Below are 16698 nucleotides of genomic sequence, written 5' to 3'. Positions count from 1 at the left end.
CTGTTTCCATTTGTTATGCTTCGCTAAACTGCACAGAAGAATGTATTCCAAATGGGACCCTATTCTCTATTTAGTGCAGCACTACTTTTAGCTAGGGCCTAAAAGTGCTTAGGTCAAAAGTATTGCACTATATAAGGAATAGAGTGCCATTTGGGACATAATTTTTCCTCAATTGAGTGATTGTGTAATCTGCTATGTTAAACTGCCTTCTGTCTGTTTCCATATGTCTTTGTAAAGATGGAGTAAACGTGTATGTATCATGTTGCCAGGTAGAGATGTCTTATAAAATGACCCAACCAAAATTACAGCAGGAGTAGCCGCCAGGCTACCCGAGCTGACAAGGTACAAATCTGTTGTTCTGCCCCTGAACTGACAGTTAACCCACTGTTCCTAGGCCGTCATTGAAAATAAGAATTTGTTCTGAACTGACTTGCCTAGTTAAATAAAGGTAAAATAAATTCAACATTTAAAGTCTCATAGACTGGGGAGAGTTTAGCCAGGTACAACGTTATGGAACGCTGCGGATGGCATGAATAGAGTGGACATGATTCCTTATTCTACATGTCAGAGGCATGGTTGTTTTATTTTTCTCTCTGCGTGTTCTCTAACGTTGTGTACTGCTAAATGTGCCCCAGTCTCTGTTGAGCAAAGTGAGAGCGCTGGTTTCATCAGCAGAAAACCACGAGTCACAAGGTTTCCCAGTGACTGAAAGGGAGGGACGGGATGCCCATTGAATGAATCCCACGCTGGACAGGATTTGAGATCATATTTTGCATGACTAAGCCTACTTTGAGTTTGTTTAGTTTCTGAATACCATTTTGTAGGTAATCGTCTTCTGCCCCCGATTGAAAGTTGTAAAACGCGTCAACATTTTTTTTTTTTTTTACAATATGTACGTTAATGTTTGTATTTTTATTTTAATTACTCATATTTATTTATTACTGTTGGCGCCACCCAAAGGTTGTTTTGTGCGCGATGACGTCATTTGACAGTTTTGGGAGGCTAGCTTCTTGACGGAGGAACAAAGTGAAAGCACAGCGGATGTTTTATGTGCAACAGCCTACTAAACAAGTAAGATTGGGTTATTTTTTTTCAGTTTAAACCTGCGTTAATGTTTAACTCGCTGTTTGAATTTTTTTTAAAAAGTCACATTTTGTTGACAAGCGTCTACAATTTGCTGGGAGCCGAGTAACGCATCTGATGTCTTTGTGCTAACGATTAGCATTGAAGCTAGCTAGCTAGCGCGGCTATTTTCAGCGTCATCAGAGCAGGCCTGTGTAATCAATACAACTCCCAATTAAATCATACAATTTGGAAACATTCATTAACTTTGTATTAAACCACAGCTGTTTTGTGGAAAGCCTGTTAGCTTGCAAGCAAGCTACATAACTTTAGCTGTATATCATCTAGCAAGCCAACTAGATAGCAGCCATAACATAACTAGTTAAATTCCGAAGAAAAACCCAACGGCAAGCTACATCTCGCTTGTGGTCTATTTAATAGTTTACCTACTCCATATCTGGCTAGGTAGTTATGTGGCAGTCTGATGTTTTGGGAGTGAAAAACTGCTATTTCAAAATAGTGTGTATTCACTCAATACACTGTCTGATTTGCTACTGTGTGACCTGGCACTTTGTGTTTGTTCCCTGGAACTCTCCTGTCTAAAAGCTTGTGGAAGAGAAAATCGATTAAACCAATGATTGTCCTAAATGGCTAGATAGTGTTTGCTACTATGTGTATTTGAGCTGCTCCGGATGGATCGTGAAATAAGTGTGTGGTGTCATTTACCTTTTTAATTATACTTAACACTAAAATAAAATATATTTATAAAGCCCCTTTTACATACATTTGTGACAACACTTCTTTCCAGTTATGACTAGGCATTTAGCTGTTAATATGTAACTTGTGACACTTTGTAATAGGCTTATCTTAGGACAAACCTGACTGATACGTTTGATAATAGTTCTTACACTACTTGGACAAAAGTGTGTGGACACCTGCTTGTCAAACATCTCATTTAAAAAACATGGGCATTAATATGGAGTTGGTGTCCTCTTTGCTGCTATAACAGACTCCACTTTTCAGGGAAGGCTTTCCACTGGATGTTGGAACATGCAGGGACTGCTGCAGGGACTTGCTTCCATTCAGCCACAAGCATTAGAGAGGTCGGGCACTGATGGGCGATTAGACCTGGACCGCAGTTGGCGTTCCAATTTGTCCTGATGGTCTTGAGGTCAGGGCTCTGTGCAGTCCAGTAAAATTCTTCCATACCGATCTGTAAAGATTTCTATATTGACCTAGCTTTGTGCAAGGGGGCACTGTCATGCTAAAACATGAAAGGGCCTTCCCCAAACTGTTGCCAAAAAGTTGGAAGCCCAGAATCATCAAGAATGTCATTGTTTGCTGTAGATTTCCTTTCACATGAACTAAGGAGCCTAGCCCGAACCATGAAAAACAGCTCCAGACCATTATCCCTCCACCAAACTTTACAGTTGGTACTATGCATTGGTGCAGGTAGCGTTCTCCTGGCATCCACCAAACCCAGATTTGTCCTTCGGACTGCCAGATGGTGAAGCGTGATTCATCACTCCAGAGAACGCCTTTCCACTGCTCCAGAGTATAATGGCGGCGTGCTTTACACCACTCCAGCCGATGCTTGACAATGCACATGGTGAACTTTGGCCTGTGTGCAGCTGCTCGGCTATTGAAACTAATTTCATGAAGCTCCCTACGTAGCCTGACGTTGCTTCCAGAGTCCGTTTGGAACTCGGTAGTAAGTGTTGCAACCGAAGACAGAATTTTTACATGCTTCAGCACTCAGCGGTCCTGTTGTGTGAGCTTGTGTGGCCTACCACTTCGCAGCTAAGCTGTTGTTGCTCCAACTTACAGTTGACCGGGGCAGCTATAGCAGGGTAGAAATTTGACGAACTGACTTGTTGGACGGTGCCATGTTGAAAGTCACTGAGCTCTACAGTAAGGCCATTCTACAGCCAATGTTTGTTTATGGAGATTGCATAGCGATGTGCTCGATTTTTATACATCTGTCAGCAAAGGGTATTGCTGAAATAGCCGAATCCACTAATTTGAAGGGGTGTCCACATACCTTTGTATATACAGTGCAAAGGAAAGTATTCCTTTCTTCCACATTTTGATAATGACAAAGCAAAAATAGTTTAAAAAAAACGTTTTGCTAATTTTGTAAAAAAAAATATCACATTGACGTAAGTATTCAAACACTTTACTCAATACTTTGTTGAAGCACCTTTGGCAGTGATTACAGCCTCGAGTCTTCTTGGGTATGACGCACACCTGTATTTGTGTAGTTTTTCTCTGAAGATCCTCTCAAGCTTTGACTGGTTGGATGGGGAACGTCACTACATGGCTTTTTCAGGTATCTTCAAATATGTTAGATTTAGGTTCAAGTCCGAGTTCTGGCTGGGCCACTCAAGGACATTCAGAGAGACTCCTGCGTTGTCTTTGCTGTGTACTTAGGGTCATTGTCCTGTTGGAAGGTGAACCTTCGCCCCAGTCTGAGGTCCTGGGGGCTAAGCAGCAGGTTTTCATCAAGGATCTCTTTGTACATTGCTCCGTTCATCTTTCCGTCGATTCCTGACACCACAATACTTCACCGTAGGGATGGTACCAGGTTTCCTCCAGACGTGACACTTGGCATTCAGGCCAAAGAGTTCAATCTTGGTTTCATCAGACCAGAGAATGTTGTTTCTCATTGTCAGAGTCCTTTAGGTGCCTTTTGGCAAACTCCAAGCGGGCTGTCATGTGCCTTTTTACTGAGGAGTGGCTTCTGTCTGGACACTCTACCATAAAGGCCTGATTGGTGGAGTGCTGCAGAGATGGTTGTCCTTCTGGATGGTTCTTCCATCTCCACAGAGTAACTCAGGAGCCCTGTCAGAGTGACCATCGGGTTATTGGTCAACTCCCTGACCAAGACCCTTCTCCCCCGACTGCTCAGTTTAGCCGGGCGGCCAGCTCTAGGAAGAGTCTTGGTGGTTCCAAACTTCTTCCATTTAAGTATGATGGAGACCACTGTGTTCTTGGAGAACTTCAATGCTGCAGAAATGTTTTGGCACCCTTCCACAGATCTGTGCCTCGACACAATCCTGTTACGGAGCTCAACCGACAATTCCTTTGACCTCATGTCTTGGTTTTTGTTCTGACATGCACTGTCAACTGTGGGACCTTTTATATAGACAGGTGTGTGCCTTTCCAAATCATGTCCAATCAATTGAATTGACCACAGTTGGACTCCGATCAACTTATAGAAACATCTCAAGGATTATCAATGGAAACAGGATGCACCTGAGCTCAATTTCGAGTCTCATAGCAAAGGATCTGAACACTTATGTAAATGTATTTATTTTCTTTTTTATATATATGTAAATGTAAAACTAAAAATAAATAAAAATAATGTTTTTTTTGCTTTGTCATTATGGGGTATTGTGTGTAAATCGATGAGGAAAATAAGTAATTTAATCCTTTTTAGAATAAGGCTGTAAAGTAACAAAGTTGGGGAAGGGGTCTGAATACTTTCCGAATGCACTATATAGTGGACATCATGCTCTATTCTCCATTATTAACAGCTGGATAGGATTTTTAGGCTGTGTCCCAGATTGCACCCTCTGTATATTTCTGTCTTGATAACAAAACTTTTAAACGACTTTCTCCTCTCCCAGAGTTTTCCCAATACACCTGCCACGCAACCATCCAACAGTCTTCACCGTGAGACCTAAGAGCACGCCACACTGGCAGCAATGTCTTATAGTAAAGCAGACAGCTATCGCACCCAGCCACGGGACTCCAATACCCTCATCCAGACATGCAGCTCAAACATCCAGAAGATCACACAGAACAGTAAGTATTGCTGCAGAAAGAGAAGAGTTGATGTGATGAAGATAATTCAGTCAGTACTTTAATGATCTATACATGATGTATCCTATAGCCTACATCAGGGCTGCCCGACCCTCTTCCTGGAGATCTACTCTCCTGTAGGTTTTCAGTCCAACCCTCTTCCTGGAGATCTACTGTCCTGTAGGTTTTCAGTCTAACCCTCTTCCTGGCGATCTACTGTCCTGTAGGTTTTCATTCCAACCCTCTTCCTGGAGATCTACTGTCCTGTAGGTTTTCATTCCAACCCTCTTCCTGGACATCTACTGTCCTGTAGGTTTTCAGTCTAACCCTCTTCCTGGAGATCTACTGTCCTGTAGGTTTTCAGTCTAACCCTCTTCCTGGAGATCTACTGTCCTGTAGGTTTTCATTCCAACCCTCTTCCTGGAGATCTACTGTCCTGTAGGTTCAGTCCAACCCTCTTCCTGGAGATCTACTGTCCTGTAGGTTCAGTCCAACCCTCTTCCTGGAGATCTACTGTCCTGTAGGTTTTCATTCCAACCCTCTTCCTGGAGATCTACTGTCCTGTAGGTTCAGTCCAACCCTCTTCCTGGACATCTACTGTCCTGTAGGTTTTCAGTCCAACCCTAATTTAGCATATCTGATTCAGCTAGTTAAGGTCTTGTTGAGCAAGTAATTAGTAGAATCAGGTGTGTTAAATTAGGGTTGGACTGAAAACCTACAAGACTATAGATCACCAGGAAGAGGGTTGGACTGAACCCACAAGACTATAGATCACCTGGAAGAGGGTTGGACTGAAAACCCACAAGACTATAGATCACCAGGAAGAGGGTTGGACTGAAAACCCACGACTATAGATCACCAGGAAGAAGGTTGGACTGAACCTACAGGACAGTAGATCACCAGGAAGAGGGTTAGGCAGCCCTGGCCTACAGTTTAGAGAATGTACGTCTTCTCTCTTCCCAGCTGCTCAGATAAAGAGCATGGTGAATCAGCTGGGGACGAGACAAGACACAAGCGAACTGCAGGACCGTCTGTAAGTATTCTCAAAATGTATTGCTTGTACATACGCTGATAAATGTAGTAATGTACATACAGTACTAGTCAAGTTTGGACACACCTACTCATTCCAGTTGTTTTTCTTTATTTGTACTATTTTCTACATTGTAGAATAATAGTGAAAACATCAAAACTATGAAATAGCACATATGGAATCATGTAGTAACCAAAAAAGTGTTAAACAAATCAAAATATGTTATGTTTGAGAAGATTAAAAGTAGCCACCCTTTGCCTTGATGACAGCTTTGCACACGCTTGGTATTCTCTCAACCAGCTTCATGAGGTAGTCACCTGGAATGCATTTCAATTAACAGGTGTACCTTGTTAAAAGATCATTTGTGGAATTTCTTTCCTTCTTAATGCGTTTGAGCCAATCAGTTGTGACAAGGTAGTGTTGGTATACAGAAGATAGCCCTATTTGGTAAAAGACCAAGTCCACATTATGGCAAGAACAGCTCAAATAAGCAAAGAGAAACGACAGTCCATCATTACTTTAAGACATGAAGGTCAGTCAATACGGAAAATTTCAAGAACTTTGTAAGTTTCTTCAAGTGCAGTCGCAAAAACCATCAAGCGCTATGATGAAACTGGCTCTCATGAGGACCGCCACAGGAAAGGAAGACCCAGAGTTACCTCTGCTGCAGAGGATAAGCTCATTCGAGTTACCAGCCTCAGATCTTGCAACCCAAATAAATGCAAAGACAATCTGCAGGACAATAACCCAAAACACACCTCCAGGCTGTGTAATGGCTATTTGACCAAGAAGGAGAGTGCTGCATAAGATGACCTGGCCTCCACAATCACCTGGCCTCAACCCAATTGAGATGGTTTGGGATGAGTTGGACAGTGAAGAGAAAAATAGCCAACAAGTGTTCAGCATATGTGGAAACTCCAAGACTGTTGGAAAAGCATTCCAGGTAATGCTGGTTGAGAGAATGCCAAGTGTGTGCAAAGCTGTCATCAAGGCAAAGGGTGGCTACTTTGAAGAATCTAAAATATATTTAGATTTGTTTCTTTTTTTTGGTTACTACATAATTCCATATGCGTTATTTCATATTTGTTGTCTTCACTATTATTCTACAATATAGTAAAATAAAGAAAAACCCTTGGCTGAGTAGGTGAGTGCAAACTTTTGACTGGTAATGCACTTACAGTACACACACTGACAAACTTGTTAATGTGCTGTATACAGAACAGTGTGTGTGTTCTATGTTTCTCCCTGAGAGTTTAGTATCTCCCTTACTGTTCATGTTCTTTCAGGCAGCACATACAGCACTTCACAAACCAGCTGGCCAAGGAGACCAACAAGCACCTGAAAGACCTGGGCTCCGTCTCACTATCTTCAGCACCTTCAGAGCAGGTTTGTGTGTGGGACGGACATCCCAACAATGACAATGGGAGTTCCTTGAGTAACCTTTTGTGTGTTTGAATGGCTCCAGGTTGAAGTTTCCCATAGGTACAGATCTAGCATCCCCTCTTCCCCGATCCTAACCTTAACCGTTAGTGGGGGAAATGCAAAACTGACCCAAGATCTAGGGGGGAACTCTGTGCCTAGGGGGAACTCTGTGCCTAGGGGGAACTCTGTGCCTAGGGGGAACTCTGTGCCTAGGGGGGGAACTCTGTGCCTGGGGGGGGGGACTCGGTGCCTAGGGGGAACTCGGTGCCTAGGGGGGAACTCGGTGCCTAGGGGGAGAACTCGGCGCCTAGGGGGAACTCGGTGCCTAGGGGGAACTCGGTGCCTAGTGGGGAACTCGGTGCCTAGGGGGAACTCGGTGCCTAGGGGGGGACTCGGTGCCTAGGGGGAACTCGGTGCCTAAGGGGGACTCGGTGCCTAGGGGGAACTCGGTGCCTAGGGGGGAACTCGGTGTCCCTAGGGGGGGACTCGGTGCCTAGGGGGGAACTCTGTGCCTAGGGGGAACTCTGTGCCTAGGGGGGAACTCTGTGCCTAGAGGGGGGAACTCTGTGCCTAGGGGGGGACTCTGTGCCTAGGGGGGAACTCTGTGCCTAGGGGGGAACTCTGTGCCTAGGGGGAACTCTGTGCCTAGGGGGAATCTGTGCCTAGGGGGAACTCTGTGCCTAGGGGGGAACTCTGTGCCTAGGGGGACTCTGTGCCTACGGGGGGGAACTCTGTGCCTGGGGGGGAACTCTGTGCCTGGGGGGGACTCTGTGCCTAGGGGGGGGACTCTGTGCCTAGGGGGGAACTCTGTGCCTAGGGGGGGACTCTGTGCCTAGGGGGGAACTCTGTGCCTAGGGGGAGACTCAGTGACAACTCCTTGACAGGGACAATGTGTTTGAATGACCCATTTCTTCTTCTTCTACTCAACCCACAGAGGCAACAGAAGATCCAGAAGGACCGGCTGATGAATGAATTCTCCGCTGCCCTCAACAACTTCCAGGCCGTACAGCGCCAGGCAGCACAGAAGGAGAAGGAGTCTGTGGCCAGAGCCAGAGCTGGTTCCCGTCTCTCTGTAAGGCTTTGAAAATACAGATACACAGCATTCCAGCCATTGTTCTATCATACCATTGGCAGGTTTTCTATGATCAAACTTCAAGTGATGTCTGGTTCCTCTCTGTCAGGCTGAAGATGGTGCCTCTGAGGAACAGCTCGTGTCTTTTGATAAGTAGGTTCAAGCTTCTCTCTCTGAGGGAGGATGTTTTGATACTTCTCTACTCCAGGATATGGTGCCTGGTTTCTTAAATATTGTTTGTATCTCCTTCTCTCCATACAGTGTTTCTTTGCTCTTTTTTTTTTTTTTGTAGCCAAGAAGATTGGGGTCAGACAACCACACAGACGACAGAGGAGGCCATAACAGAAGAGGACTTGGAGCTTATCAAGGAGAGAGAGACCAACATCAGACAGCTGGAGGTCAGTCTGTTTCTCTCTGCCCGTCCCCGTCCCCACCCCACCTCCTTCAATCTGAAATAGTGGTCATGTCCCTTATTACACCCGGTTCCCTACATTGTGAATAGGGTGCTGGTCCAAACTAATGCCCAGGGGAATAGGGTGCTGGTCCAAACTAATGCCCAGGGGAGTAGGGTGCTGGTCCAAACTAATGCCCAGGGGAGTAGGGTGCTGGTCCTAAATAATGCCCAGGGGAATAGGGTGCTGGTCCAGGGGAATAGGGCACTGGTCCAAACTAATGCCCAGGGGAATAGGGTGCTGGTCCAAACTAATGCCCAGGGGAATAGGGTGCTGGTCCAAACTAATGCCCAGGGGAATAGGGTGCTGGTCCAAACTAATGCCCAGGGGAGTAGGGTGCTGGTCCAAACTAATGCCCAGGGGAATAGGGTGCTGGTCCAAACTAATGCCCAGGGGAATAGGGTGCTGGTCCAGGGAATAGGGCGCTGGTCCAAACTAATGCCCAGGGGAATAGGGTGCTGGTCCAAACTAATGCCCAGGGGAATAGGGTGCTGGTCCAAACTAATGCCCAGGGGAATAGGGTGCTGGTCCAAACTAATGCCCAGGGGAATAGGGTGCTGGTCCAAACTAATGCCCAGGGTGCTGGTCCAAACTAATGAATAGGGTGCTGGTCCAAACTAATGCCCAGGGGAATAGGGTGCTGGTCCAAACTAATGCCCAGGGGAATAGGGTGCTGGTCCAGGGGAATAGGGCGCTGGTCCAAACTAATGCCCAGGGGAATAGGGTGCTGGTCCAAACTAATGCCCAGGGGAATAGGGTGCTGGTCCAAACTAATGCCCAGGGGAATAGGGTGCTGGTCCAAACTAATGCCCAGGGGAATAGGGTGCTGGTCCAGGGGAATAGGGTGCTGGTCCAAACTAATGCCCAGGGGAATAGGGTGCTGGTCCAAACTAATGCCCAGGGGGATAGGGCTCCATTCAGGATGCATCCAGAGCTTTTCTCACTGAGTTATGTGTTATTTCAGCGTTGCCTTTTTTATTGAGTTATATTGTGTCATTTCAGTCGGACATCTTGGATGTGAACCAGATCTTCAAGGATCTAGCAGTGATGATCCATGATCAGGGAGAGATGATTGGTGAGTCCCATCACTGTTGTAGTACTGGAGTACAGTGCCCAATCAGTTACTTCCTTCATAAAAACCACGCCTCTGAAACATGATTTGAACTCTCTCTAAAAAAAAAAAACCATCTGTATTATAGTATTCATACCCCTTGACTTATTCCACATTTTGTTGTTGCAGCCTGAATTCAAAATGTATTAAATATATATATTTTCTCACCCATCAACACACAATACCCCATAATGGCAAAATGAAAACATGTTTTTAGAAATTGTAGAAAATGTATTAAAAATGAAATACAGAAATATCTCATTTACATAAGTATCTAATTTACATTAATACATAAGTATTAATTTATCTTTCTGGGTAAAACATTTGCCCATTATTCTTTAAAAAATTATTCAACCTGCTGCTGAAATGTGAATTCATCTCCCAGTGTCTGGTGGAAAGCAGACTGAACCAGGTTTTCCTCTAGGATTTTGTCTGTGTGTAGCTCCACTCTGTTTTATTTTATTTTTATCCTGATAAATTACTCAGTCCTTAACGATTACAAGCATTCCCATAACATGATGCAGCCACCACTGTGCTTGAAAATATGAAGAGTGATACTCAGTAATGAATTGTGTTGGATTTGTCCCAAACATAACACTTTGTATTTTGGACAAAACGTGAATTGGTTTGCCACATTCTTTGCAATATTACTTTAGTTCCTTGTTGCAAACAGAATGCGTGTTTTGGAATATTTGTGTTCTATACAGGCTACCTTCTTTTCACTCTTGTCAATTAGGTTCGTATTGTGGAGTAACTACAATATTGTTGATCCATCCAGAGTTTTCTCCTTTCACAGCCATTAAACTGTTTTAAAGTCACCATTGGCCTCATGGTGAAATCGCTGAGTGGTTTCCTTCCTCTCCGGCAACTGAGTTAGGAAGGACACCTATATATCTCTAGTGACTGGGTGTATTGAAACACCATCAGAAGTGTAATTGATAACTTCACCATTTTCAAAGGGATATTCAATGTCTACTTTTTAATTTATTTGTACCAATCTACCAATAGGTGCCCTTCTTGGCATTGGCAAGCCTCCCTGGTGTTTGTGGTTGAATCTGTGTTTGAAATTCACTTCTCGACTGAGGGACCTTACAGAGATGAGGTAGTCATTCATAAATCATGTCAAACTATTATTGCACACAGAGTCCATGCAACTTATGTGACTTGTTAAGCAATTTTTTACTCCTGAACTTATTTAGGCTTGCCATAACAAAGGAGTTGAATACTTGTTGACTGAAGACATTTGGAAAAATGTTTTTTTTATTTTTAAACATAATACCACTTTCACATTATGGGGTATTGTGTGTAGGTCCGTGACACAAAATCTCAATTCAATCAATTTTAAATTCAGGCTCTAACACAACAAAATGTGGAAAAAGTCAAGTGGTGTGACTACGTTCTGAAGGCACGGTCCTTATGAAAAATCTGCCGTACCTTATTAAAGCAGTAACAAGCTGAGCCAGTATGTCTGACCCTCTGTGTTTACACCACAGACAGCATAGAGGCCAATGTGGAGAGTGCTGAGGTCCACGTAGACCGAGGGACAGAACAGCTCCAGAGAGCCTCCTACTACCAGGTAAGACGGAATATCACTGCGGCAGAGTAAGTGTGTGTCCGCTGCTAGCTAGCGATGACTGCCGACAAAATGAGGGAACCCATTACATTTCAATAGAAGGAAAGTGCATCACGGCAAACTGAGTTCGAAAAAAGTGTGAACAGAACATTAAGTTGACAAAAGCTGAACATTATGCAAATTCCAGGCGATATCATAGCACGATATATAATGGTGCAACTGACCACTCGAGGATTGTTATAGCTTCCAGCCCGTGCTTGATTGGCTGTTGATGCCATGGAGAAGTGGGTATACTCTAATATTCAAAATGGCCTTCCCGGTGTAGGAAAAGGGCGTGAACAATTCGGAGAAACGGTGACATGTACCTAAATCATGGCAATGACCATGATATGGTCATGGACCATGATATCTAGAATGAAACAATAGGCTCAGCCCTTATGGCTGATACGTTAGGGTAAGGGACCAGATAAGCACAGAGTTCAGAAAAGGACCAGGTTACCGACAGAGCCTGGGCTCGAACCCAGAGTCTCTGGTGGCACAGCGTTACATGAGAATGGGATAGTTCCTGCACTTCACCTCAGCTAAAGGCTTGGATGCTACTCGCTGCTGAGATCAGCAACAAGCGCTTTGCTGGAGGAGAGTTATGGGTAACAAAACAAGGCCTAGGCTACATTTCTACGCTAATATTACTATTCTTGTATAACTTTTCTTCTTTTATTTTTTCAAAACAAATGTACCCCCTTTTTCTCCCCAATTTCGTGGTATCCAATTGTTAGTAGTTACTGTCTTGTCTCATCGCTACAACTCCCGTACAGGCTCGGGAGAGACGAAGATCGAGAGCCATGCGTCCTCCGAAACACAACCCAACCAAGCCGCACCAATGTGTCGGAGGAAACACTGTGCACCTGGCGACCTGGTTAGCGTGCACTGCGCCCGGCCCGCCACAGGAGTCGCTAGTGCGAGATGAGACAAATCAAATGTATTTATATAGCCCTTCGTACATCAGCTGATATCTCAAAGTGCTGTACAGAAACCCAGCCTATTTAATCTACAGTGGGAATGGTGGCTACCTGTTCAAGTCGGGGCCTAAACCTCATAACCTGTCCCTTAAACTCTTCCGAGCCGGGTTCAACAAGCGCCGGGCCACATTATCTACCGTGGGTGCGGAATAATATAGGTTTCTTCTATGTTTTCACACTCGCACTTTTCACACCCATATATATTTGCCAAATATTTTACTGACTTGCATTTGTGTAGGCTACGTTGCTCATGATTGATTCGCCGTGTACCCTCCACCTACACTACTTTGATACACGTCAGTGGGGATTGAGGAGTGAGTATACACAAAGCCCACTGAAAATATACAACGTAATACCCTCCGCTACACCACTGAGCACGACCTAGCATGCTGTTGGTTTGCTGCTTGAAATAAAGATCGCCCACATAGCGTTGAGCTGTCGAATCGAGCGTTTCATTACCAGTAACAGGTAACATTAAATGAATCGGTGCCATGATGTTTTCTACACATCGACTGTCACCAACCTACCATCCTTCTGCTCTGTTTCTCCCCTCAGCAAAAGTCCCGTAAGAAGATGTGCATTCTGGCTATGGTCATGTCCATAGTACTGACCATACTAGGCATCATCATCTGGCAAGCCACCAAATGAGAAGAGAGACAGACAACCCTCCTCTCTTTCACATCTTTATTTATTTCATTCCCCCACCCAACCTGAAACATCAGCCCGGGATAGATCCCCTCCAACCTGAAACACCAGCCCGGGATAGATCCCCTCCAACCTGAAACACCAGCCCGGGATAGATCCCCTCCAACCTGAAACACCAGCCCGGGATAGATCCTCCAACCTGAAACACCAGCCCGGGATAGATCCCCTCCAACCTGAAACACTAGCCCGGGATAGATCCCCTCCAACCTGAAACACTAGCCCGGGATAGATCCCCTCCAACCTGAAACACTAGCCCGGGATGGATGCCCGGAGCGATGCCCAGCTAGCTCACTGTTGCCAGGGTCAGGGGAGTGGCATCAGGGCAAAGGGATGGGTCTGGGATATGTAACCTGACACTCCCTACCTGAGCTCAAGGCCTCCAGCTAACCTCCTGTCTCATTTACCCTGAGACAAGGCAGTAGTATTTCGATTCAAATGAAGGAGAGTATTGGAGTAAAATGGGGCGGGAGAGTGTGGATTAATATAAAGATATTCTGTTTAATTCTACTTGTGATATTTACTACACTAACATTCATTGTATTTCCAAACACACAATACATAATTGTTGTTATATCATTGTTGATTAACTATTATATATCAAATGGGGACGGACACCGATAAAAAAAAAAAAAAAAAAAAACTGTTGTTTTTGTAAATTCATCTCTGGGTTTTGTAGGGAGATAAATGATTTTGGTAACCTGTACATTTCCTGCACCTTTCTGGTATGTAAAACAGTTTAGAGTGCCACACTCCATTCAAGTTATAGGAGAGGTTTCCTGAACACAGATTGAGCCTCGATGGCGATTCTGCATTGATCTTGCATTTTCGTCCAGGACTAGTCTTAATCTGTGTCCGGGAAAACCACCCCATAGTCCTTATATTGCTCAGGTGAGATCAGGTTCTGATAGTGAACCTTTTTTTAAAAACTTTTTTTTAAATCCAACTGTCTACATGATAATAACAAACTCTGGTCGTAATAAGCCCATTTATTAACATTGTTGAAGAGCAAACCTCTTAGCAGTTTCCAAAACACAGATTAAGTTTCAAATTATTTGTAATTACGTTTCCGGCACCTTAACCATCCATCTTTTTTTTAAATCATCCCGCGGTTCAAATCTAGTTTATAATCCCTGTCGTAGATGGTGTTGACTGGATATGATGACCATAGTTGTTTGATGTGCTGTAAAACTTCATTTATGACTGATGTTCTCGTTATGATACAATTTTTTTGTAATATATTACAATCTTGGACTACAAACCATTATAATGACAATATTATATCTGTTAATTGCAACCATAGTTTTAAAAACAAAACAAAAGTAATTGTCAACCTGTTTTATTGATATCTATGGCTTCTATCAATATGCTTAAATAAATACTCTTAAATACAATACTTTTTGTGAGACTTTTTTGTCATGACTTTTCCTTCCAAATAGACAATAGTGTAAATATAATTACTGTTTTACCTTGTAAAGCTGTTGTATATTTTTTGTATGTCTTTTTTTATCCAACTGGTCTAGGAACAGTGGGTTAACTGGTCTAGGAACAGTGGGTTAACTGGTCTAGGAACAGTGGGTTAACTGGTCTAGGAACAGTGGGTTAACTGGTCTAGGAACAGTGGGTTAACTGGTCTAGGAACAGTGGGTTAACTGGTCTAGGAACAGTGGGTTAACTGGTCTAGGAACAGTGGGTTAACTGGCCTTGAACAGTGGGCATAACTACAGATTTTTACAGTGGGTCGGCTCGGGATTTGAACTTGCAACCTTCGGTTACTAGTGGGTCCAATGCTCTAACCAGTAGGCTACCTGGTCGTAAACATATAACTATATAGTTTCAGTTTTATTATTTTCCCCTACCCCTACACTTAGGTTTCTACTTCCAGCTTATACATGCTATATATATTTTACAGGCACAGTATATTTTACTTTAGTTAACTAGTTATTTTTTGTCCCATCCTGCTCCACTCAATCCCTCCCATCTCTCTTTGATGACACCATCCAGGTTTGACTTCTATTTGCCATATATTTTTCAACTGTGATGTTTCAAAAAGTTCTGAACCTGTCTATTCTCATAGGTTCTACCAATTGTAAATTAAAAATAAACATTTTAAATCACCCAGCAGTGCTATTTGCACAGTTAGCTCCAGGTAAATGTTGCAATTCTTCAGCCATTCCTGAACCTTCCACCAAAAACAAGTTACATATGGGGACAGTACCAAAACAAATGATCTAATGATTCTGTCTCTTTGCAGAAAAAGCTGCCATCAACGACCTTGTACCTAACCGGTGGGGATATTTTTCAACCAGGCAGTGACAGTGCTGGCAACACTAGCTGCAGTAACCCATGGGGAGGGGGTCTATTCTCAGGTTCAGTGACAATTGGCAACACTAAAGCATAAACATTTTAAGGCCCACCCAGGCAGTGACAGTGCTGGCACCACCCAGGCAGTGACAGTGCTGGCAACACTCAGCTGCATAACCCATGGGGGGGAGGCCCACCCAGGCAGTGACAGTGCTGGCACCACCCAGGCAGTGACAGTGCTGGGACAGTACCAAAACAAATGATCTAATGATTCTGTCTCTTTGCAGTGAAAAGCTGCCATCTGCAGTAACCCACAGGGGCACCCCAGGCAGTGACAGTGTTGGCAACACTAGCTGCAGTAACCCATGGGGAGGGGGAGGCCCCCAGGCAGTGACAGTGCTGGCAACACTAGCTGCAGTAACCCATGGGGAGGGGGGGAGGCAGTGACAGAGGCACCACCCAGGCAGTGACAGTGTTGGCAACACTAGCTGCAGTAACCCATGGGGAGGGGGAGGCCCACCCAGGCAGTGACAGTGCTGGCACCACCCAGGCAGTGACAGTGCTGGCAACACTAGCTGCAGTAACCCATGGGGAGGGGGGAGGCCCACCCAGGCAGTGACAGTGCTGGCACCACCCAGGCAGTGACAGTGCTGGCAACAGTAGCTGCAGTAACCCAGGGGGAGGCCCACCCAGGCAGTGACAGTGTTGGCACCCAGGCAGTGACAGTGTTGGCAACACTAGCTGCAGTAACCCATGGGGAGGGGAGGCCCACCCAGGCAGTGACAGTGCTGGCACCACCCAGGCAGTGACAGTGCTGGCAACACTAGCTGCAGTAACCCATGGGGAGGGGGGAGGCCCACCAAACCTGCTCCAGAGCGCTCAGGACCTCAGACTGGGGCACCGGTTCACCTTCCAACAGGACAATGACCCTAATCACACAGCCAAGACAACACAGGAGTGACTTCAGGCCAAGTCTCTGAATGTTGAGTGACCCAGTCAGAGCCCGGACTTGTGTGTATTTTTTAGTGATCCAATACGTAATATAGTACACATCATAATTTGGTTGTAATCCATAGAGGTTGGAACAAGTATCTATTTCATCTATGAGGTCGTGGAGGGGTCAACATTATGGATTTTATATTGTTGT

General features: G+C 44.6%; 1 protein-coding gene across 1 annotated transcript; it reads left to right on the top strand.

Annotated features, from left to right (window-relative positions):
- The first annotated feature begins 131 nt into the window (after nucleotides 1-131).
- Nucleotides 132-14641, top strand: stx12 (syntaxin 12). The gene is made up of 10 exons (XM_042310298.1): nucleotides 132-1071; nucleotides 4692-4869; nucleotides 5830-5899; nucleotides 7183-7282; nucleotides 8253-8390; nucleotides 8500-8543; nucleotides 8683-8788; nucleotides 9845-9917; nucleotides 11447-11529; nucleotides 13101-14641. The coding sequence occupies exons 2-10, from the start codon at nucleotides 4770-4772 to the stop codon at nucleotides 13191-13193; spliced, it is 807 nt and encodes a 268-aa protein (XP_042166232.1). The 5' UTR covers nucleotides 132-1071; nucleotides 4692-4769; the 3' UTR covers nucleotides 13194-14641.
- Nucleotides 14642-16698: the final 2057 nt, after the last annotated feature.

This window comes from Oncorhynchus tshawytscha, linkage group LG31 (genome assembly GCF_018296145.1).
Source record: "Oncorhynchus tshawytscha isolate Ot180627B linkage group LG31, Otsh_v2.0, whole genome shotgun sequence".
Lineage (NCBI taxonomy): Eukaryota > Metazoa > Chordata > Actinopteri > Salmoniformes > Salmonidae > Oncorhynchus > Oncorhynchus tshawytscha.
The sequence above is the reverse complement of the archived record's forward strand: the minus strand, read 5'-3'. Positions and strand labels throughout refer to the sequence as shown.

Bases quoted from the DNA above. Each gene is read 5' to 3' on its own strand.
- stx12 (XM_042310298.1), top strand. From the start codon at position 4,770: ATGTCTTATAGTAAAGCAGACAGCTATCGCACCCAGCCACGGGACTCC. The intron at 4,870-5,829 runs GTAAGTATTGCT...CTCTCTTCCCAG, and splicing joins CCAGAAGATCACACAGAACA to CTGCTCAGATAAAGAGCATG. The intron at 5,900-7,182 runs GTAAGTATTCTC...ATGTTCTTTCAG, and splicing joins AGCGAACTGCAGGACCGTCT to GCAGCACATACAGCACTTCA.